Source organism: Poecilia mexicana, unplaced genomic scaffold, assembly GCF_051168715.1.
Source record: "Poecilia mexicana isolate PSO_F unplaced genomic scaffold, ASM5116871v1 scaffold_13, whole genome shotgun sequence".
In the NCBI taxonomy this organism is placed as follows: Eukaryota; Metazoa; Chordata; class Actinopteri; order Cyprinodontiformes; family Poeciliidae; genus Poecilia; species Poecilia mexicana.
Window position 1 is genome coordinate 27,421,878 of NW_028263382.1, and position 24,980 is coordinate 27,446,857.

Sequence of the window (24,980 nt, forward strand, 5' to 3'; positions counted from 1 at the left end):
AGTTAAAGCCCTGGCCCTCTATCTTACTTAAATACTGTGGCAGAACCTTAAAAGAGCTGTGCATAAATCAATGCATGTATAATAAAATGTAGCATGTTAAGTAAAATATCTGGTAAAACAACACTGAGAGTTATTGGTACTAAACATAGTTCTGATTAGTGATAAATCATCAAATTAAATCTATTGTTTGTTTTTCCTACTATTGAGTTGATAACAATAGTAGGATAACATTAAGTACTGAAATACTTTTATTTTGTGCTCAGTTACAAAAAAGTAAAGCAAAAAAAAAACTGTTTCTCTCAGAACCTTTAAATAGCTTAAATAATCTGTTTTTATTAGCTGATTTTACCATCTGTGTTGCCTAAACAGGTAATTTATTAAATGAATGTTTCTGCGAGCATTTGCAGATATTTGCTGACATTTACAAACCTCAAACACTGTTTTAGAGAGTAATTGCTTTTTAAAAAATCATAGATAATCTTAAAATGTCTGACATTTAGCACCACAACTGTAGGAGTCTGATAGACGCTGTAATGATGTGGTGAGTCCAGCTGGTGGATGACTCAGACACTAAATGCTTTTCATGGTGCTTTACAAGCCCTCTTGCGTTGAGAAAAATAAAATAAAAATAATAATAAAATCACGGTGCTTCTCGTCAGACACAGAGTAAAAGCAGGTCTCAGGCTGATTTCTTGCGGCTTTGCTGATGGAAACTGGGTGTTTTCTGAACGCCGCGGCCCGTCGCCGCTCCCGATGGCCCGGTTTGTGCCGCTGGGCATCTCTCGTTCTTCACGCGTCGCTCTCGGTGCGCAGCTTGTGCTAACACATGACGGCATGGAACACGTCGAGGGGGAAAATGTGTTTGTAATTTGCTCGCCCTCCTCCGCCTCCCGGCCCCCGTCGTTGCTGCACCTATCTGCACATGCGATCGTATTAACTCGTTGGGTATTTGCGCGCGCTCCCTGGGGGGGCATGATGTTAAAGGAGTCGGAGCCAGGACCTCCCCGATGAGAGAGAGGACCGATCTTTGGTTTTATGAATATGCTCAGGGAAAGCATTAGGAAGTTTAATGCTGCGTGCGCGAGCGAGCTGGTTTCCAGCTAAAATGTGGCTGAAACGCTCGACGTTCCAGCTGCTTTAATTTGGCGGGTCAGCAGCTGGGAAGCATCTCATTCAGGAGGAAATCTGCTGGATGGATTATCTCCGACGCCAGCTTTATTATTATGTTCTATTCAAAAGTACCTTTGAGTTCTTTTTTTTTTTGGATGGGGGTGTGGAGTTGTTCTCATTTCGCTCTTTTGGCCTTGGTTTTCCTCCCCACTGCCATCCTCCTTTATCTTCCGCGCTCTGTGCTGCTTTCCACTTATCCGACTTCCTGCATCCTTTAGATCTCGCTCTCCTCGGAGCAAAGCGATAAAACAGAACCAAATCCCACATGTGCTGCTCCGGGCCTCAACCTGCAGCCCGAGGATGTGACTGACGTCTCTGTTACATCCCTGCTTGTACTCCAGTACGGGTCAGAGGATGACCTCTGACCCGCCAGGCGCTCCCTCTCCCGGTCTGATCTGCCTGATGGATGGCGCTCTGTCCGTGCTTGTTCTGGGACTTTTCACTTCTTTCTTCATTTGTCAGTAAGTCTTCCTTCCTCCTGCTGATAGATTTCCTTCCAGCTGACAGTCTGTCTGTCTGCAGATGCACACATCTGTTTGTCAAGTAATTATTGTGTGTCCAAAATGGTGCCGTCAATCCACTGATCCCTGCGGGAGCGCTGTGATTAATAACGGTTAACTTTTAAGGAAATGTTTCTCTGTCTCAATCCAAACATGTTGGTTTTTCCAGGTTTCAATATTCAGGAAAGGTTTAAAAGAAGTGGTTTTGTTTCCAACGTTAATTCAGAAATGTTAACTATAAACTGGTTGTTATTTTTGGTGGAAGGATAATTCATCGTTAAATACAAACATCCATCACGGTGTCTTTTTAAAGGGCCAGTATTAGGTAAGATCAACTGTTTTTAGCTTTACATCATGTTATAATGTTATTCCCTCGTCAAAGACATACCTGGAGTGTTGCCTTGAGAAACCCTTTAATCTCCGTGGCAACCATTCAGCTGTGCAGAACACCTGGGTGGACTTAGCCCCGCCTTTGAGACGCAGCTCCTCCTCTGAGCTGCAGCTTACCTTAGAGGAGGTCAAAACATCAACCAGCCCCTCAACTTTTACTAAACCAAAATTACCTTTAAACTTTCATTAATATCTTCAAAGCCAAAGCAGCACAAACACTTTTTTTTTTGCTGCACAAACGTAGTCGAGTCGATTCATACCAATTTTGTCTGAATTGAAGAAGGTGGAGAGGCTGGTTGGCCTTTCTTAACCTCTGGAAACATTTCTTAATATCTTTAAAACGATAACGGCACAAATGAAAATCTTTGCTGCACAAATGTTTGACACCAATTTTGTCTTATATGAAGAAAGTGGGGGGCCAACTTCATTCAGGTATTCAGCTCCCAAGCTTCTGAGTTTCTGCCTCGCGATTTCCCCGCTCAGCTCCTGCAGACTAGCCAGCAGCAATTAGCAAACACCTGGTGGAACTGCACATCTGCTTATGCGCTACTTCCCAGTTAAAAACGTTGTTAAAGGGTTGTTAGAGGAACCATGCTGTGATGACTTCCTGAAGGTGGAGTTTCAGAAAGAGCAGGAGTTTTTAAAGAGACAGAGGAACAATTCAAGCTGTTAAATTACAAAGTCAAATTTCTTTTTTTGTCATATTTGCTATATATGTTTTTTTTTTATAACAACTGAAGTTAACATAGTTACGTATTGTGCTATAAAATAGCACTATGTGCCTGAAAAACACATAATACTGCCCCTTTAAAGTGAAATTTGCCATTGAGCACAAAAGATCGACTCTCCTCACTCATCTTTTCAGTCGTTTTAGCAACTCTGCAAAGTTGATTGCAGTACAAAACCATATGACACGCTGCTGTGAACTGGGTAACCCCACAAGAGAGACGCTGTTAAATTAAAGTAAGTAATGTGATTAAACTGCATTATGTAATATTAGTTTTAGATTATTCACATACGTTAGCTTTGACACCCCAAGTCCAAAAACATAATTGTTTTTGTGTGAATTAGCTGATTGCTGGTAAATAACATCCATGCTGATGCTTTGGCTTATTCAAAAAAAAAAATCTGCTAAACAAAAACCAGGCGAAGGTAATGTCACTTTCAACGATTTGTAGGAGAGGACTGGAGAATTTTGACGGTTCCCAGCGGAGGCCTCGGAGAGGGGACTTGGTGTCAGGACAACGCTTCCTCGTGTCAGAAAAACAAACGGATGAAATCGGTGAGCGAAAAGGAGGATAAGGGAGAATGATGGAAGCAGAGATGAAGGAGGTGGGGATGAGGAAAAGTAGAGATGGACTTAGTGGATTAATATCCTGTTTGCTTAGACACAAACCAGCAGTTTTGCACAGCATTCTTGTCCCAGCATTCGTTCTCTTTTCATCCACTAAGTCTCATTTTTATCTATATTTCTTCTCTTTTCTTTTACCAAACATCTCAGAGGAACTATAGAAAATATTCTCTTTCCCAGCTTCTCTCAGCTGGTTCACGCAGTAGCACCTCATGGTATGACACTGGCTGCACCAACACAGTCAATCTCCAAACTGTGATTGATGCGCTGATAAAAATTCAGCTCCAGATCAGCGGCGAGTCGTATTGACTGGGAGCGATACAGGATGATGGAATAAGTGGACCAAGAGTAGGAGAAGAGCACAAAAACGGTTTAGAAACGAGTGAGAAGGACTCGTCTCTGTTATGATGTTTTCATTCAGTCAGATAGCTACGTTCTGATCCCTTTTTCAAATAATTTCGGTTTTATTACAGCGCAGCCAAGCATTCAATCTCCACTGGCAGAAAGTGAAAAGAAAATGACACAAATGCTAAATAGTAGCAGTGACTCCATTAGTTTCTTTTGCTTTGACACAGTAAAATACAGTATCGCTGAGTCAGGAGTATTTTCCATAAGAAGAAGACAAACTGAGGCATATTTACTGGCTGAAATAGCTATTATGTCAATGATTATGTCCTGGAAAGAGACCCAACTAAATGGTAATACACCAGCTAAAGAGTACTTTACATTTAAAGACGTACAAGGAGAATATAGTCATGGTAGCAAAAGTTTTATTGATAACTTTGTCTAGGAAAGAGACACAGTTAAACACAGAAGCGCTGAACCTGAAGTACTTTTAAGAAAGACGAAGGGGAAACATAATTAGTTATTTTTAGTGCCTCTGTGCAGGTAACAAAATTACGACGACAACAAAAAACAGCAGAATCTACATATTTAATTGCATTGAGGGTTCCAGCTGGGAATGAGACACCGCTAAATACAGAAGCACCGACTCCGGAGCGTGAAGAAAAACAAAGGGAACGTCCATAAATGACGGCAGCAATAACCCTGTCATCTACACCTTTTCACAAAAGCAGCACAATTGGACGCAGATACACTTGAATATTTTTTTTATGGCAAGAAACAGAAAGATGGACACACAGTTGGTGGTTGTAGTAACACCATCGATGGATTCCTAAAGGAAAGAGATAAAGATAAAATAAGGACTGCTTTGTGTGGGAAGAAGAACAAAAACGAGTGAACAAAGTTTATAGCTTCAACAAGAGCTTTCTACTGGTTCTGTTAAATAACGTCGACCCTAACGGTGGCAGAGGTGCAGTGGGTGTCTGTGTCTTGTGAACTTTGTGGCGAAGACAAGCTTGTTCTTCATTCAGTGAGGTTACTCGCATCTGTAGAGCATCCAGGAATTCTACTCAGGTAAGAGTGAAAAGAGTTGTAAAAATACTTCTGAAAGTAAATTTGTTTCCAAAACGTTAGTCAGGTAAATGTAAGTTTGAGTTTGATGCGTTTATGAACGTGCTGCTGTCATGGAGTGAAGGTTGATTTTTTTTTTTTCCATCACGTCTTCCACAGAGAAGGATGTAAACTCAGTGACAGCAACGACCACAGACAACTATAACGACACAAACAGAGAAAACAGAGGAAAGTGGTCACTGGCGTTTTAAGAATCTGTGTTTTACCATTTTGTTTTGTCGTTTGTTGTTCTGGCTTTTCAAACGCTCAGATTATGGAAAGATCTGTGGCCTGGCAGCTTCCATGATGGTGAAAGACACTAAATATCCTCCCTGTGCACGACCAGACATCTCGGTTTTTAAAAATAAAACCCCCGTTCCTCCCTCCCTTCCTCTCCTCGTTCGGCCACCCGCCACAGTCAAAGTAGGTGTTGTGATTTACCGAGTGAGAGTTTGTGGCTGTGTGTGTGTGTGTGTGTGTGTGTGTGTGTGTGTGTGTGTGTGTGTGTGTGTGTGCGCGCGCGCGCGCGTGCCAGCTGTTCTGCATGCCAGCAATAGCTGACCACTTGTCAGCCAGGCCAGACACACAGCGGGCTTTCTGGGCCTCGGCCAGCTCTGCAAGGCTTGTGCACACGCACACACACACACAAACACACACCAACTTGGAGCTCATTTGTGTTTTTATCCTGGTGATGTGACAGCAGCTGTCGGGATGCTACGGGAAGATGTTTGACTACATCATCTTGTAAACGACAGAGGGGAATGTCTGGGTGGGTTTCGATGTGAAGCGTGGTTCGCTCGGTGGTTGGGGATGTCTGAGGATTCGTCTGTGGCTGCGCTGAAGTGCAAAACAAGCAAAGAGGGAGAGCGGGAACACTTTTGATCGCCTTCCAGGACCGAAGTAGCAAACATATCTGTCTCGGCAGACTGCGTCCTGCTCCAGAAAGCCCCGCGCTGTCTCGTCCTGTAAATCACACGCTAATGGTGGAGATGGCTCCTAAATCTGCGGTTCTCAGACGCAGGACGTGTCCTGCGTCTGATCTATGATTAAATAAAGCTTATCTCACAAGTGTTTTGCAACGAGAGATTTTCATCCAGGCACTCAGCCTGCTCCTCGTCTCCCTCCGAATTCATTCCCACACTCTCCGGTTAAGCTAATTGTTAGCTTCCCTGCCATCATTTTAGTGGGCGTGATCCACTTAATCTGATGTATTATACACTCGTTTGACTTTTTGTTGTTATTAATGGCATTTTATGTCATCTCACTGTGCTTTATTATTTCAACCAGCAAAGTTGAAATAATAAAGTACTTGATTTAAAAAAAAAAAAAAAGTGTCTGCATCATTTCAAGGACTCTACAGTTCTGGAGATCAGACAAGACGTAACATGTGAATATTAGGAAAAACTGCAAAGACACCCACATTCCTGAATCCCATCGGAGCAGAAAAGGCTTTTCTGTTTTCTTCTGTTTGTTTGGTTTCCCTCTAAAAACAACATAATTGTGATTCGTTCCCATGGGCTCTGCACATCCAAGAATAATAATCCCGTCTGATGCTCCAGTGGTGTAATTATGGATCCAAGTAGACTCTATAGCTGCGCTGTTGTTCTAAACAGCTGAAGCACAGAGGAAGTTTGGTTTTCTAAACCATACGTGATTGAATGCCAACTTTTGAAACTCCTGCCCAACATCTCTGCAGACCGTACGCTGCAGTTCTGCTCCACTTCGCGCCACTGGGGGAAGTACTTCTGGTGTTTTCCCACCGTGTGTCTTTATGGCTTGAACAGACATGGATGGTTTGACAGAAGATGCAGACGGGTGAAGCTGGGTCGTTGAACAGCTGCTGCTTTCTTCCATGCTTCAGGAAAATTCACATCGAGTCAGAGATCCGGCAAGTCCTGAATTGGATGAAGATGCAGTATATTATTCTTTGTTTCTTATATATTTGTTGAAACTGTTGCAATTTCGTGACAGTTTGTTATGAGGCAGATAATCTGTGAAAAGATTGATCTCCTCCCAGAGCTACTATCGCCATCTGAGGAAACATACTGCTCCCGACCAAAAACAATCAATCAGAGTCGGGGGGAGGATCTTAGCGCTCTCAATCAATCTCATGTGTATGCTGCTCAGTGTGCTAAAGGCAGAGAGAAACAGCTTACCGTTACAGGAAGGCTGTTTTTCTAACGTCACCGGTGGCCATGCTAGCTAGACTTAGCCTTCATGACAGGCTGCAGAGAGCAAGGCGTAGAAGGGTATAGGAGGTTGAGCAGCGCCACACAAGATTTTGATTGACAGCGCTAAGACTTCCCTCCTGCCTCTGATTGTTTGTTTCTAGTTCACAGTAGAAGGAGGCGGAGAAGCTCAATATCTGTTGACAGTGTCAACAAATATGTAAAAAAAAAATTATAAAAGTCACATACTGCAACATTAAAGGGTTTTTTAGAGTTTAACAAAAAGTTACCATCATTTAGTTCTCATTTAAATTAAAAGAGAACGTGAATATATATATATATATATATATATATAAAAGCAAATAAAGATAAATGATGTGCTTTTGATTTGTTCTTGTTCTTGGAAATGCATAGTTCTGTGTCTGTCTGTCTCCAATCATCAGGACAAGCATCCATGTATGCACCAATACCTGATGACAGCTTCAACTAGTTTCAACTCGCAAAACAAGCAAGACCCTTAAATTACAATCCCAACTTGGAAATCCACAGGATAATGTCTGAAAACATGCTTAGGTGTGATGGCCTCTGTCAGCTTCCGTATTTCTCTGCTGGACATCGGCGTCCTTCCTGTCTTGATCCTCCCCATTCGCTCTGCGTCTCACACTCCACAGCCGATATTTGGCGTTTAATAAACCGAACTTATTTAATCTCCACTGCTGATCGAAATCTTGAAATAGGGGGAAACGATGAAGTGTTTGCATTTCCTGCAGATGGATCTCATCCAGGCCAATCAAGACGGACGCCTGCTGCTACAGATCCTTCTCTTCCACTGCTTTACTCAGAAAACATCTGCAGTGGGATCTTATCCTGCCAGTAGCAGTGGAAGCCATCAAGCATGTCCAGATATTTGTGTTTTTTTTTATTTGTTTTTTTGTTGTTGTTGTTGGGCAGGGAAACCGTTCTTCTCCTTTTCAGCGTTGTATGTTTGGTACACCAGTGGAAAGTCCAAACAGGCACGTTTCTTCAGCAGATGTCGTCCTTTGGTTACCGAGCTGGCAGACAGCGTGCGTCTTCACATACGGCGTTGAAATGTGCTTGGGCTCCACCACTGGACTTTTAGTTCCAACAAACCCAAGAACCTCTGGGAAATTTTAAGATAACTCCCTAAAAGTGTCCAATCTTGGCAGCCCCGAGGGAATTGCGAGAGACCTTGTTTGTGCGGCTCAGCAAATCCTGCAACATTCAGAGACTTTATGCCAAACACAAGATTAGTGTGATTTAATGTCGAAGAGGGGAAAACGAGTCTTTTTGTGCAGCGGATGTAAATATCGAATGTAAGAAATTATCGATGCTGCCTGAAGCGTGTGCTTCATGCAACAAGTATTTTATGGACTTCAGGGCTTCATGGAGGCTGGTTCAACAAAAAAGGATTTTCTCTTTATTCGCACCATCGAAAATGTACGACAGAGAATTACAGCCACAGTGAGAAAAAAAAATAAACCAGTACTCATCGTAAAAATGAGATTTGATGTGATCTCACCAGGTCGACCTTTTCAGATTTCCTCGCTGCCCTCCTTCCTTCTCCCTAAACCAGTGGAAGTATTATAGCTGTTCCTCATATCGTGCACAAATGTGTGCACGATCTGCACACATTTGTGTCTTAAACACACGTCCAGCAGCGGTTTGCAACTCAAAGCCACAGATGTCAGCCTCATGATTTTTTTTTAGAACAAAAGCTAACAACCAAAGTCTTTAGCATGCACAATCTGGAAAGCAGAAATATGGAACGTGAACTAAAAGTCTACATCCAACCATTTATCACAGGATTTGTAGCCAGCACCGCTTGTAGTTTGGCTCCAGACGAAATGTCAGCACATCATCACAGACGAGGTTTCACAGTGAGTCACAGATTGATGCCGCATTACGGCGAGCCCGTCGGAGGGCGGAGGCTTCCTCTGGGCTCGTGATGAATTGCGGTAGAGGAGATGCGTGTATATCATCTTATCAAGTCCTCAAATTATGTGTGCATGTTTAGCGTCCTGCGATAGGCGCAGCAGAAACCTCAGCTCAGATCCTGCGGGGGCCACATTTTATCATCGGATGTTGCTCGGTGTTTGGTTTGAGAGATCTGGGTGGGGGGGGTAAGTGTTTTAGACCAAACTGTTTGATTGTGGCTTCGCTCCGGGATGAAGATTAAACAAGCTGACGCAAAGCATCGAGACGCCACATCCTCTGCAGGCTAAATATACGCAGCCTTGACGAATGGCCCGTGCCGCTTCGAGTTTTCCATATTTTGCCAAACACAACCACAAAACTCGGATGTGTTTTATGCGACGCTCAAACACAAAGTCGCGTTTGGTAGTAAAGTGAAACTTAATGGGGTTGTTTACGATGGAGATCCAAACGTGTGGCGGGAGTTTGTGCTCGGCCTCCTGGAGTCAGTAGGTTGTTGGAACCAACTTTTCACTGCAGGTACAGATGCAGGTCCGACTGCAAAAACACAAAATATTACCAAGTTGTTGTTTTTTTTTATCTAGTTGCAAACATCTTGGTACACTTGAAATAAGACAAAACTGACTTATGAGTAGCTTTTCAGCCAGATATAAGAGTTTGTTTTTAGTAAATAACTTCTTAATATTGTTAAAAATTTTCTTGTTCTATAGGCAGATTATTTCTCTTATAACATGGGAAAAATGTCTTATGAGTAAAATGATCTGCCAGTGGAACCAGTACTGTTTCCAGTACATCTCGCCCTAAAAGCTAAAAATGATCTTAATTTAGGGTCGGTGTTAGATAAAATTTACTTTTTTGAGTTTTTAACCATGTTTTAATGTTATTCCCTGATCGAACACATAACTGGAGTGTTACTTTGATCCTTTCATGCATGTTTGAGAAGTCCTTTCATCTCCCATGGCAACCATTCAGGGCTGCCTAAACGCTTGCATATGAATTACTTCTCAGTCCAACGCTCCTCATGAGCACTGCTGTGATGCTTGGAAAGAGCTTCTTAAAGAAACAGAGGCCCAATTTTAAGGCGTCAGATTATGACGTCAAATTTATTTAAGAGAACAAGAGAAGAAAACAAAGTCAGAAAAATCAAGAGTCATGATAGTATGACTTTATTCTTCACATATTTCAATTTTATTCTTGTAGCATCATGACTCTATCCTACAACTTTATTCTGATAACATTGTAACTATTCTCTAACTGAAGCTGATATAGGTACTTCACTGTGCTATAAAATGACAGCATGTTCCTGGAAAATGCATAATACCGCCCCTTTAACAGAAATAAGGACCTTTAAAACATCAGCATGTGTGTAATTATTATCTAAAATGTGTTTCACTGAGTGAATTGACTTACTGAAAGGTTACCTCCATCCATCTTCCTAGTGCCTGCTGATGAAAAAATCATCCCACCTCCCCGCATCGTGGTACGATGCTTCAAAATGTACAGTGTTGGTTTTCTACCACAGTTATGGTAGCATTGTTGCATAACCCAACCCTTAAACTTCTCTCTTCTTCTCTATTTGTATTTTTAAACATGATCTTAAGGCAAATATTTCCATTTTATTTATGGGGATCAAAGTCAGCAGGGCTGACTAGAAATGCTGATTTGAAACATCAAATCCCAACGAAACACATTTAAGTTTGTAGTTGCATCATATCGAAATACGAAACTGTTTCCAGGGTAAAATGATATTTTTGCAGGTGTCCATGTGGTCGCAGACCCAAACGCTGACCGGGTCTCGTTTTAGCGGCGCAGGACGCTCGGCGGCCGGCCGGCTGACCCGACCCGCCTGCAGCGGTCCGAGGCCGAGCTGTTTGGGTCGTTTCTGTTGTTGCTTCAGTTATTTATGAGCGCCAGTTGTTCTGCCTCTTGCTTGCTCCTGCAGTGACCACAGTGTGGGTGGGTCCCATCTGTGGATCTGACAGCTGACATTCCACACGTCTTACGAGCCGTGGACAGTGGGGGGAGATTTTTAAAGAAATGTTTGGCTCATTTCAAGGAAATTGGGCTATTTTGTGTTTTAGATTACAGCCAGCGGCTCAAAACTGCTGCAGGGCCAGAAATGCGTGTGCGGTTGAGCGGCGGTTGACCTGGATTCAGTGACCGAAGTGACCAGAGCCAGAAAACACTCAGAAGAAAACAAAAAGGAAATGTTTGTGGCAGGCGTCCATGACACGATAAATAAAAAATGTTTTGCAGGATGAAACCTTTTATAGAAACTGAACAAGCCTCTCTGAGCTTGACGTAGAATCGCCTAAATAAATCCTGCTAAATATACAAATCTAACAATTTTCTCTGCCCGTTTTATTTATACCTCCGAGTCTTCATACAAATTTTGCACACAAAAAAACTCACAAAACATTTCAAACTATTTTCAATTTATCAGCTGGTTTTGTACAAATACAATCTCACTTTACACACATTTTTAGCATTTTTTTTTTTAAACCAACCAAAAATGCTGTTTGGTGCTTCATGCCACATATCTATTACAATTTGGCTGCACTGACGTCTGTTGCCAGTAAATGTCTGAAAACTGCACCTTTTATTACCTAGATTCCCAGACGGTCTGTTGATAAGTTAGGTGTTGCATTTCAAAGCTAACATTTCCCAACGTTTATCCAGAGAGCGATAGAGAAGGAAACTGAATAAGTAACCTAGAGAGAAAAAAAAAACCCAGCCTGGCACAAAACGAACAAAATGAAAATAATATACCCATTACACCTTAAAATGAACTTTTTATAACAAGACGTGCTGCTAGATTATTGTTGGATGGTTGTCCAAAAAAAAAAAAAAAGAAAAAGTTCTCATGTGTCATCTTGGATGTGGAATATTTTTTTTCTAAAACTAAAAGGAGACTTTTTCCATGATGCGAGATGAAACATTTTTATTCTCACATCTACATTACCAGCTGTCAGTTCTGCTGCAGTTTTTCCAAAAGGATAAAGTCGTGTTGAGTGGCCCGCCATAACGGCTGTCACTGCAGGAGGGACAGACAGAAAGCAAACAAACTCGTGGCTCTCTAGAACATCTGTCCATGAGAGCGGATACGATAATGACATGACTTGAAGGTTCCTGAGGTTTGGCCGCACGGCTATTGTTCTTGTGTAACTTGGCTTTGTTTGCACCGTGACATAATGACATGCAGTTGATGCTGCCAGGGATGAAAGAGACAAGACACAGCTGGAGGAGATTTAAAATCGTCTGTGTATCTTTTTTTCTCGTCTTCTTGCAGAATGCATGAACTGCACCAGCTTCAACGACATGAGCAGCAGAATAAACGCCGTCGAATCAAAGGTAAGGATCAAAATTGTTTAAAAGAAAATAAATAAAAAAAATTGCAATCAGGCCGACTTCTGTTTTCACTCCAGATCAAACTGTTGGAGAAGGGTCGATCATTTCCTGAGGTCAGATTACCAGACGGCTCAACAGGAAATGAGGTGGACACGCGTCGAGCCACTCCGCCGCCGTACCTGCCACCAGGTGTCAGCACATCTCAGAGAGACAAGCATATAAGTGCAGACGTTTAAGAACTACCTGGAAATGTTTAGCTTCAGCATTTATTTATTGAACGTCACCGTTTCCAATCAAACCTTTTCCACATTTTTTTCAAGCAATGAAATGTCTTCGGAGCTTACACTCCTCATGGATTGATCTACTAAAAACGTCTAAAATATTAATTTTTTTTTATTAAAACATTGCAAAAGCATGAAATGTTACCAAGTATTTTTGGTCCAGTTTCTAATGTAAATATCTTTGTAGTATACCTGAACCTTTCCAGCAAGATATAGGAGCTTCTTTTAAGTAAATAATTATCAATATTGATAAAAAGATATTTTCCCCGTGTTACAAGTGAAATTATCTGCTAGTAGAATTGGTACTTTTTCATCTATATTAAGGGATATTTTACTTAAAACAAGCTCTTATATGTTGCTTAAAAGTTCCTTCCAGGTTAAGTTTTGTCTCATTTGAAGTGTACTTAAATATTTACACCAGAAACTGGATCAAAAATATTTGGTAAGATTTTGTGTTTTTTCAGTGAAGAAAAGCCTGCAGGTCTGTAGGACTTTGTTTTTGTTGTTTTTTAAAATAATCTTTATTGGATGAGACAGTCAGGTCAGAGTTTCCACTTTGCACTTCAGGAAATGACTCTAAGTTGTAATTATTTCCTTACTTTTTAAAAAAACAACAAAAAAACAACTTAATCAATAAACGGGGGAAAAAAATATTTATAACTGGCAATATCTACAACATTAAAGGAGTGAATTTAAATATGTTGTTGTTGACATAATTTATTGAAAGATGGCGTGAAGTCTCAGCAGAGTTTAGCAAATTAAACACATTTACGTTTGTGATGGTAATCCCTCTAAGCTGCAGTTATTTCAATGTGAGCCTCTTAGATTCATTTTACTTCCTCTTCATCGTGTGTGGTGAACTGCTGTGTCACGTCATATTTACACCCCAGGGAAACAAATTAATTAGTTTGAATTTCCCTAAGAATCTGATCTGATGAAAAATAAGATCCGCTTCCATGTAATTTAAGTTAAATATTTAGGCCACAAGTAATTAATTGTGTCGCCAGTGATTTTTACTAAAAATATGCTTATGCAAGGCATAGAAAATGTTTTTCAGTTTGCATTTTTTTCCTACTGCAGTAAAATATTTTTGTTCAAGGCTTTGTTTAAGGGCTTTAGTGGTAAAATAAAAATTAATTTCAGATTTCTTATTATGATCAGATTGCAACAGTGAAATAAAACATTTCAGTGATGAACTGAAATTATTTTCTCAATTTCAGCTTCGTAGCATAAACACATTTGTTCTCACTATTTAAAGACATCCAGCAGAAAGACCGTCTGTGAGGTTTCTGAATTTATTTCATTCCAAGTGTATTTATTTTTTAAATATGTCCTCATTCCTCAGTGCCAGGAGCCAGAGGGCCCCCAGGACCGGCTGGACCTCCGGGGCCGGCTGGACTACCGGGGATTCCAGGTCCTCCTGGAAGAACCGGGGATCGAGGAGCTCCCGGTAAAATAAATCCTCGTACCTGCTCAGTGTTTGGGGAGCTTTTCTTCCGTTTTGTTTCACTGGACTGTTTCTTTATGCTCAGGGCAAAAGGGGGACAGAGGTTATCCAGGAGAGAGTGGCCGCCCCGGGCCTCCAGGTCTTCCTGGACCTCCAGGTCCATCCGGGTCAGGTTCTTTTCCTCTACCCATTCGGGGAGACGTTTTCCATGTAGGTAAGATGACCACGTTTTTAAAATGTAACCCAAAGAGATCGAGAGCCTTGCTCAAATATGCCCTGGTTGATTCAGATACAGGCAGACAGAATTAATTCAATCCGACCGTTTGGACCTGACGTTTAAAAACCATCCTGGGCGATAAGATCACAGCAGCCTGCTGCCGTTCATAAAAACGTACAGAGTGGGCTGTCACAGCGCTGTGGGCTGTCACAGCGCTGTGGGAGCACCGTTTGTAAAGCAAAGCCCCTGCTGAGTTGAAACATGTGGCAGATATGAGATCAGAAAAACTCACAACTCGGTGTCGGCGACACTGAACACTTTAACCCAAACACACGGCCAAGAATTATGTTCAAACTTTACAAGGGAATGCATCTTATAAAACATACATTTAAAAAGAAATAAACACAAAATAAATGAACAGAATTATTTAAAAAATGTTTTAGCTGTTTTAGGTCTGAGAAGCCTACATAACCCCCTAATGTAGGGCGACACGTTCACCTGACAGAACCTGAGTGGAAATGACCAGAATAAATGACCCAGCACAGAGGAAACCCAGAAGTATGATCCCAAACTCGCCAACAGAGAGAATAAAACCAACTGTAACCTGAAAACTTCTCATCTTTATTAAAGCCTCTCAGTTAAAGGGACAGTATTATGTAGTCGACCTTTATTGAGCTTCATATCGTGTTATAATGTTATTTCCTGATCAAAACATACCAGGAGTTTTTCAGAAATCCTTTAATCTCCCATGGCAACCATTCAGCGGTGCAGCATCACATGGTCTAACTTTGTGCTGCCTTTTCCACGTGGCTCCTCCCTCTGCTCTCCCCTACTCATCTCCTCCAGACTAGCGGCAGCAGCAGCAGTTATCACGTCTGCTGAGCTCACCGTAGGAACCGCCTCTCAGTGAAACGCTGGTAAGAATGTCGTTAAGGGCTTTACGGACAAAAGGTCGTTGTGATGACCTGTTGAAAAGAACAGGAGCTTCTTAAAGGGACGGAGGCCCAATTTGAAAAAATAAATCAGATTTCTTTTAAGTCATATTTGGTATGTAGAGCATTTTTAAAACAACTGAAGGTTAAACTTAACTACAGTTTTAAATGACCAGATTGCAGAGTGTGATCTCTTGAGAGACGAGAGATCTCCAAGTAAAAGCTCGATATGTTCGGTGGGTGGTCCTTCAGGGCGGATCGCTTTCACACCGCTAAGCAGGTACAGGAGTCCCAGGACGCCTCTGCCGAGAGCCGTCCTCACTGCGTTCTCCTGGAGTTAGCGCCTGCTGTCGGCGCCGTCTGCGTTGTGCTCAGATTAGCACGGACGGGAGCGAGGAGTGCCGGGCCTGAGCCGGGCCTGAGCCGGGTCTGATGGCTCAACGCCGACCCCAGAGCTGCTGCGAAAAACCGTCAGCTGGTTGGGTGGTCACAAACAACCGATGCCAAAATTACAAGCAGAACCTTTTCACGGTTCACGGTCAGCCATGTGCCTCATTTCTCCTCATGCATTAGCAGAAATCGCTTCGTCACACAGGACGTGAGTTCTGGTCCGAATGGACTCGTGCTGGAGGTGGTGCAGGAAACACAAACGTTTATCAAGTTTCTTTTTACTGAAGAGAGAATAAAAGCATTCAAGCCCTTGGTGGTCTTTTCCAACGGTCTCATTTATTAGGATTACCACGGTAATCTAATGAACACAAAGTAGTGGATAACCACACATGGTTTTCAAAGATTTTTTACAACTAAAACTGTGAGAAATACTTTGTAAAACATTTTTGCTGCACAAACAGCTGCATGATGTTTGGATACAGATTGTCTCCACCAACTTGAAACGTCTGCGCTAGATTCCCAAAAATACCTGAAACTCAGTCAGAGAGGATGAGGAGCATCGGTGAGCATCTATGTCGAAGTCTTGCCTCAGATTCTCAATTTGATTTATTTATGTTCAGTTTAGGGCGGTCAGGTTTTCTGTGTGATTTCCGTGACATGTTCAAAGTTCCAGACTTTGTTTTTACTAGCCAAACACGCTTCAACCTTCTCCACAACTTTCACCCTGACCTGTCTGCTGTCTGCCTCCTCTGTCTTCAGCAAGCCGTTTGTTCGCCGACGCTCTCCGACAAACCTCCGAGGCCTTTAATCTCAGTGAGACTGAGATTAGATTACACTGGGTTGAACTCTGTTTACCTCTGTTTAAGTCTAAAATCTGCAATAAAGTCTGTCTGTCTTTCTAAAGGCAATTTTATTGTGTGTTATTGGAGTAGGGGGGATTTAATACAAGGCATCACCGAATCAGACTTTTAAGAAAACTGCGGTCGCACACATAAAAACAAAAGAATAGATTGAAGTTTGTAGCGTGACAGAATGTGAGAATGTTAAAGGAGCCTCCATCGTTTTGCAAGATGCTGTAGTTTTATTGTTTCTGTGTGTCGTTGCTGTTGTTGTTGCCTCCACACACTGGGGCTTTAATGAGAGCAGCCACCAACAGTGAAGCCGAAGCATAAATCACAAGATTAGCTGTGGCTGCTTTGAAAAGATGAAGACCGAACATGTCGCCGCATTGTGTCTCATAGAAACCGGGCTTGCTGCTTGTTTTCTCCGCTATAACGTGGCGTCTCGGCTTTGTCTCCGTCTGTCACGTCAAAGTAATTATTCCTTTTGATCTAAAAAGAAAACCAAAAGAGCCCCTGAACGCATCATTTTTCTAAACGTCCAGTACTAGAGTGTTGCCACAGGGAGGCAGCAGGAGTCTGTGTAATAATCATTACCTCGAGGCCTGCTGGCTCTGATTAGGCTTTTTTTTTTTTGGCTGTGCCTGCCTCTCTGAGTCCGGGACCGTGTCTGCGGGTCTGCAGCTATGAACATTTGGGTCTGTGGGACCGTGTAAGTGAAGGCAGAGGAGTGGAAGGGGTGGGGGGCAACTGGCTGTAAATCAGGTCTAATTTGTTAGCTGTCAGCACAACAATCTGCGTTTGGGGTGGGTGGGAGTCGGGGGTGGAGGGGTTGGAGGACTGACCACGGCTCGGAGCCAAGAGCAGGCCTGGCTTTGAACATGGGAGGAGATGTTCTGCCACTCATGTGGAGTTTCTCTGGGAGGCGGCCAGACTGGAGGAGACTGTAGCATTAGAAAATTAGTTCCAGAGGGAAATCTGCTCCTTCTAGACCCTTTTTTTTTTTTTTCCCGTGGACTGCAGCCATAATGTAACAGGGCTGTCTCAACATGGGGGAGAGAGACTGACACTGAGCATATGCTCAAGTGGTGAGGAAGTGTGAGGTGGTTTCAGACTGAATTTATTCCCACAAACGGGCTTCGAAAGACCCGACTTGCTGTAACCAAGACGGGACTTCTACGTCCGGCGGGTTTTGTCAAAAGTTTGATCACATTTCCTGCACCGTGAAACGAGACGTCGTTCGGATCGCTCAGCTGTTCCCCCGACGTCACTGGAACTTCATCCAGCTCCATCCGAGCTTCGGACGTCTACGGCCAAACTTAAATCTACAGGAACATTCATTTCAGAGGAAAACTTAAAATGCAAGCTAAGAATATGTGTTTTATGTATTTGTACAGGATTTCCCACAGTGTATTATAAGCCTGGTGGGCCACCAGGCTGTACTTGCCCCCCACCACCCCACCAAAACCACCAGGCTAGGCATTTTGTTTATTTTAAATAGGTTTTTTTAAATACACAGTAGAGACGGAAACCAGTTGCGCCGTCCCTCTCTCAAATTATGATGCTCGCTCATGCGCCTCTGAATTTTTGTAACTTTTAACGTTTATCAGCACAGAAACGCAGCTGATGGACCAGGCTTAGCAGGCTTTCTGGAGGAAATGCTGATGCATACTAAAGCACTTTGAGCTGCCTTGTTGCTGAAAATGTACTATATAAATAAAATTACCTTTACCTTTATGTTGACAGGCATTCAATGTTATCTACATATTTCTTACGTATCTTACATGTGATGCATGTCAGTGTCAGGCTGGTTCAGTTGGTAGCACCGCTCCTTTGCAGCAACAAGATCCCGGCCCGGGATGTTTGCATGTTTTCCCCGTTTGTGTGGATTCTTCCCAGGTATTCCAGCTTCCTCCAGTGGGTAAACATGACTATTAGGTTTACTGGTCTCTCTAAAGTTGGAGTGGATGGTTGTGTGTGTGTGTCTCTGCGTGCGGCCCTGGAAGTAATTATCTCCCTCTTGAGCTTTCCCACATTCTGTCATGATAAAACCACTGACTTAAATGTGATTGGCCAGCTCAAAATAGCACACAATCAGGAAGTGGGAGGAACATCAAACATAGTTTTTAACATGTTTTACATGTAAACATTTGAAAAGTGTGGTGTGAATTTACAGTCGGCCCTTTTTACTCTGATCCCTCTAAATATAATCCAGTCCAGCCAGCCGCTTTCAGAAGTTACCAAGTTCCTAAATAACATTTTTTTTAAATGTTCACCTTCCTACAATAATCCCTACAATAAACCAAGTCATTTTAATTAAAAAAAAAAAGAAAGAAAGAAAATCACCACCTTTTACTTTCCAAAAGATGTTTTAGGAAGAAAAAAAAACATTTTTGGCAAAAAAAAAAAAAAAAAAGACTTAGGGCCACCATTACTTTAGAAAGATGATGACTTCTAAAATAACCTCATGATGAATCCAGAGAGTCACTGTTGTTACAAAGAAAACCAGAAGAAGTCGTGTTTGTTTCCTGCATGTTGATGCAAATCATGAAGCAGACACAGGATGAATGAGTTAGGACCATCATTTTGACCTTTATGCAAAACACCATGTGCAGCAGAAACACTAGACATGACCCTGAACACACCAGTGCATCATGTTGGTGGCAGCGCCGTACCGTGGGAAAACGTTTCTAACAGCAAGCTGCTCAGAGTCAATGGAGAGGAATACAATCTAGTCTCAGAGACTGAACAAGGCTCGAGACTGGACTTGGACTCTCAACACACAGCCGGAGCAAGAAGGGAATGGTTTAAATTAGAAACATTAATGTGTGTGACGGGTCCAGTCAAAGTCCAGGTCCACATCCACTTAAGAATCTGTGATAAGACTTGAATATTTTTGTGCATAGAGTGACTTAGTTCACTCTGACTGGGCTTGTTTTCCAAAAAGAACAATAAAATTAAATTTCAGTCTAGATTTACAAAACTGATGAAGATATTTGCCAAAGACCGACAGCCGAAACCGCAGCTGAAGCATGTGAATCGCAGACTTCGAGGGCCAGTTCTCTGCAAAACAAAGTGTCGGGGAGCTGATAGATAGTTACCAGGCTGCTTTGTGGGTTGCTGCTCTAAATTTACCCTTTATTATGTTCTGTTTGACTTGAACTCTATAACTGGGTGTTGGTTCGGTACAGAAATTTCTGTCATTCGTTTTGTGGTCTTTGCAGTCAGATAGCCACACCTTTTCTGGCATTGTGGGAGGAATTCACCATGAAAGAACGAGTCGCATGTTCCACTTTCACCACCGCTCTGTTCTGCCTGAGAGTACGAGTTGGATGAACTCGTGCTAGTTTGGCTGAGTAGGCAATAAAGAAGCACCTGCAATTCAAAGACTTCTTCTCCACTCATCATTCGCTGGTCTTGAATCCAAGTTCGCAACATTATATATATTAAAAAAAAAAAAAAGCTTAAAAGTGTGTGTCAAGTTTCTGCCATGTGTGTGTATCCAATAAATATCCAAATAAAGACATAGTAGGGGTGAAATATGGTTGCAAAGTGACAAAATGTGCAAAGATTCATATGAGTGGGGAAGGACTCTTTAGCCAGATTCTGTATTAAAATGGATAAATTACCAGTTTATCATACAAACCAAACTAAGACTAATGCAGGGTCTGCTCTTTATGGGTCACTTCTCTCTGCATGATGCGATTAAAAACAAGTCAGCAATGTGTCTGAACTGCTATTAAGAAGACATTGCGGCACAGCTGTGTCAAAATGTTTCAAATGAATTAACTTTATCTCTGCATTTCAACGCAGGGAATAAATAAAACTGAATCTTGAATCACTCTTCCACATGCATTAGCCTTTTAAGAACAGACACATGTTTACTTTATCGCATAATGCACTTTGGTGGCCAGACTGTATTAATAATCCTGCTGAATAAGTTATAACTTCTCATATTCTACATTATATCGTTTGGGATAAATCTAATCTGCTCTGTCGTTGACATTTGTACTCATTAAAGCTGCAGGGAGAGTATGGAAAAGTGTAAAAAAAAAATATAATAATTACCAATATTGAACAATTATAATTAGACGACAGCATTTTAGCGTTTGTTTTTGTTTTGTTTGTACAACCTTTCGGTCTTTGAGCTTCGGTAACCCAGAGACAAAGGAATTATGGGTATTTTTTTCTCTGCCGCGTCGTGGGCGGACTCCTCTCAGTAATGAACCCGACGCTGATTCATGGCAGCATTTATTTAAGAAGCTGTTTATCTGTGTAATTTCCTCTGGAGATTTATGATCATTTCATTTCAGTTCAAACCATTTGACTCACGAGGGACATAATTAAATCTTCCGCGTCGCACGGTCATGAAAACATTGGGGCTGCTACCTAGCAGCACGGTTAAAATGTTGTGGCTGACGCTCATGTTTCCCCTCAGAGGAGGACCCGAACCGTCCGGGTCTCGCTGCGCCTCGGATCGAAGTCGGCCCTCCCGGTCCCGCTGGTCCCCTCGGCCCCCCGGGTAGGAACACTAGCCGCTTCCTGTATGCATGTTGGAGGAAAAGCTGCACATTGTGGCTTTGATACATTATGCATGTGTATCATATAGCTGGCTGAGTGTGTCATTACGAACACGTAGCGTCAAGACTGCAGGATTTACCCAGAAAAATAAGGCGGTGTTGAAGTCGTGACACTGTATCGTAGCAGAATATGTTTATTGTTTTTCTGTGAATGTTTATGAATTATATTCTGCAGGCTGTATGAATCCTTAAATCAGGACATGTTGCAGCCTCAAGAGGTTTATTCCGTTTATTTTAGTTCGCGCCAAATACTCCAGTTTGAGCTGAATTAATTTTGCCTGGATTAAAAAAAAAAAAAAAAATCAGTAGCAATATATATTACGATAGACAAATCGAAAAGATCCGATCCAGAACCGCACAGCATTCTGGGAGATGTAGGCAGAGGAAAAGACGGTAGCTGCTCAATTTCCAGCTAAGCAAGGTGGGCGGTATTAACTAACTCGCTCATTCTTTGGTCACCTAGCAACTCTCAGTCTTTGGTTACCTAGCAACAACCTATTGAGTAAAGGAAAGGTCACGTCGCCAGTTTGGCAGCATTTCAGGTGTCCAAAACAAAAAAATGAATAATTGTCAATATTGACCGATATGAAAGGTTTATATCAATCCGTCTTTTCATTCTCAGATTAAATAACATATTTCCCAAACGGCATCAGCATTTAGTAATGTTTAATGGTGTTTGTGTGTGTGTGGGACTGCAGGTTCCCCTGGAGAACGAGGACCCGCAGGGACACCTGGTCTCCAAGGACGGGACGTAAGTCTTTCTCGCTTAGTCATAATTGGTCGTCTCAGACGGCACCGCTAATGCCCACGCCTGTGTTTGTGTGAATCCAGGGTAGGGAGGGTGTTCCAGGCAGACATGGCAGTCCCGGCCCGAAAGGAGATCCAGGGGAAAGGGTAAAAATGACCCTCATTATTGGATTATCGGGCTGTCTGAACGTATTTGGTGCTTATTAATAACGTGAGCGCTCTTTAGTTTTGTAAATGACCCCGTCATGCATCGGTGGACACATTAAAGGAGAACAAGCTTTTCTTCAAAGACTCTCTCCAACCCGTGACTAATCCTCCTCTCTCCTCCGCGTCCAGGCCGCACTAATCAGGGCCGCCATGTTTGATTTGGAGTCAGGTCTCCAGTGGGTCCTCCGCCTCTAAAGCTGATCTCTTTCCAATGCGTGTGTGATCTGAGATTGGTGAAGAGGTGGATTACCTCCCCTCTTTAGGGTTTAGAAATATTGGTAACTAATGTTATTCCTCCTCTAGGGGGCGCCAGGTGCCAAAGGAGAGCAGGGCTTACCTGTAAGTTTAGTCAGTGTGATGCTTAAACCTCACACATCCGAACATCCTGAAGGTGATGACCTTCATTTCTTTCCCCTTTCAGGGAACACCGGGGCCAAAAGGAGAGCCAGGAGTGAGCTTGAACGAGGTAAGAGGCATTGCAGGGCAGATTTTTTACTTTTATTGTTTTGAAAACGAATCCTATTAAAGGGGATGGTGTCGTTCAGGGTGAAGCCGTGCAGCAGCTCCGAGAGGCCCTGAAGATCCTGGCCGAGCGGGTTCTGATCCTGGAGCACATGATTGGGATTCACGGTGAGGAGAAGCCGAACTTCACCACAACCTCAAGGGTACTTCAGTAATGTTTAGAGGTTATTTTCCTGTAAAATGGATGCAACTTCCCAAGGAACAAGAGATTACTTAGGAACTTTCTGGGTCGATTCAGAAGTCTTAATGGATCTTAGTGGTTTTACTTTTGCAGAACCTAAAGGTTACCTTCCTGCAGCTGAAAGGTTGCTTTCCGAAACTTACCTGGTTCTTTGTGATGGATAAAAATTACTTTACAGACTTCAGCAAGATACTTCTGGAGCTTAACAGGAATTTTTTTTTAAAAATACTCAGAGGTACTCACTGTTTACTTTCCCAAAACGTACCATGAAGATCAGGTACTTTCATTGAACTTTTAATTACTTTAATGGTTACTTTCTCAATACTTACCAGTGTCTTTGCTTGAACTTTCACTGAGCTTTTTGGGTTCTTTCTTTGAACTTCTCTGCTACTTTCCTGTAGCTATGGTGATTCTCATAGAAAAGAGAGGTTACTTTTAGAGATACACCAAACACGTTTATTGAACTTTGATGCAACATACAGGTTGCTGTTCAAGAACCTTGGACACCGGCTATGACCCTGCAGACACCGGGTGGCTGTAGGAAAATAGTTGGAAGCAAATACTCAACCCGAACATTCGCACCGCGTCCACCTGCTACGAAAATCTCAAACTGTTCCTCTGAAGCAGAGGAGGGACGCGTCCTTGCTGACTGTTTGTTTTTCTGTCTGCTGTTTGTTGCTTTGTGCAGAGAACTCTGAAGGATCTGGATTCAGCAGCGTTTTAGACCCGCTGGGTTTCTCCAGCCTGAAGACGAAGCGTCGCCAAGCCAGTCAAGCCCTCCATCAGCCCGCGGGCGTCAACGGGCAGCAGAAACGGGTCCCTCTTTAACGTTATTGCATCATTTTGCATTTGTGTGAATAATTATACGGGGAATATCGGCTTTTTTTTTTTTATAACTGGACATGCGTAGCTGTTCTTTTTATCTGTATTTGCCAGATTTATAGTTGTTTTTCTTCGACATGAATAAGTCCTGCTATTAAAAGTTCTTTGTAGAAGAGAGATGTTGAACATTGCCTCTCCACCAAATGATTTATTGTCCTTTATCACCCTGCCGCTGCTGCTGCCTTACACAGTCGTATGTCATAAATTACGATGGAGGTTCTGGCATCCTTCCTTCATCAGATAAAAGTTAGATAAGTACATTTATCTATTTTCCTGAGGCTTAGGTTGCAGGCCTTTGCATTCTTCAACAAAGTGAAAAAAAACACAAGTTTGTACCGATCTAAAAATCTTTGATTTCCATCGTCTCTTTTGCGTTTTAGTTTGTATTAATGCTGTCAGGGGGAAAGGCTTCCAAGAACATCAGCGTGACATAAACCGGAGCAAACATCTGGAAGTCAGAGGAAAGAGATCCCGAATCTGGGGCCAAACCCCCCCTCGCTCGGCCCCCGATGCACCTGGAAGCTGATGGAGCTGCAAACTTGACAGGGTTACATCGACTTGTTTAATAAACTGCCTCCGAGATCTCCGTTTAAACCGACGTGATTTATTGCGTGATGTGTCTCCCGAGTGACCAAGATGGAGGTTTCTGAGTGAAACCCCCCACCGCGTCTGGAGCGATCCTTGCTTCCTCCATTACAGAGTTCATACAGGGAGGGAGAGAATCCTTCTGGGAGGGGAAACGTGCTTTCCTCTGCCGGGAGTCGAGGAGAGGATCGATTCGCCTCTCGCCCGTTTGCTAAATACAAAACATTTCGCCAGAGTCGAGTGGGAGCCGCGGATCTGTTGCCGATGACGACAACGTTGAAAGCCGACCAAAACATGCAAACTATAAACAGATGAGTGCGAAAATTGTTTCCGTCAGAGTCCAATTCAGAGTTTGGTATTTTAGTTATTTGTAACTCTTAAGTTTTTACAGCTCTATAAAACGAGAACTACATAATAAAATAAATCAAAGCCCCTCTAACAACAGACACGCTTTTTATTGGCCACTATCAGCTGTTTATAGACCTCAAAGTGTTCAAATGAAACTCAGAAGGGCAGAAATAACGGTTTTGGGTTATTCTACCCTCACATTACAGAGATGCGAGTCGAGCTGCTTTCCTGGAATAGGTAAACAGATGGTTCAGAAATGACTCCTTTACCTGTTCTGGAAAGAAAATCAATTTGCTGTGAGTTTATAAAACAGTGAAGAAGGCCTTGCCCTTGGGTAAAGGCATTAGCTTATTATTGTTTTATTATTATTCTTAGGATCTGACACGAGTCAAGAATAATTGTGTATTGATTTTGATCCGTGTATTCCTACTTGTGAATAAGGCTGCCTTCCAGAAATTGCTGTAAGACTTATAATAAATTATATTCTTCA

The 24,980-nt window shown here is 42.4% G+C and overlaps 1 protein-coding gene across 1 annotated transcript in view; it reads left to right on the forward strand.

The window, feature by feature from the left end:
- The window catches only part of col26a1 (collagen, type XXVI, alpha 1), a 35,599-nt gene extending 10,619 nt beyond the window's left edge, over positions 1 to 24,980 (forward strand). Inside the window, exons 4-14 of the mRNA XM_015009563.2 lie at positions 12,274 to 12,335; positions 12,410 to 12,521; positions 13,959 to 14,063; positions 14,146 to 14,274; positions 20,877 to 20,960; positions 21,717 to 21,769; positions 21,850 to 21,912; positions 22,276 to 22,311; positions 22,394 to 22,438; positions 22,518 to 22,602; positions 23,364 to 24,980. Of these exons, the coding sequence (XP_014865049.2) occupies positions 12,274 to 12,335; positions 12,410 to 12,521; positions 13,959 to 14,063; positions 14,146 to 14,274; positions 20,877 to 20,960; positions 21,717 to 21,769; positions 21,850 to 21,912; positions 22,276 to 22,311; positions 22,394 to 22,438; positions 22,518 to 22,602; positions 23,364 to 23,503 (914 nt within the window). The 3' untranslated portion in view covers positions 23,504 to 24,980. The remainder of the gene's footprint in view (positions 1 to 12,273; positions 12,336 to 12,409; positions 12,522 to 13,958; positions 14,064 to 14,145; positions 14,275 to 20,876; positions 20,961 to 21,716; positions 21,770 to 21,849; positions 21,913 to 22,275; positions 22,312 to 22,393; positions 22,439 to 22,517; positions 22,603 to 23,363) is intronic.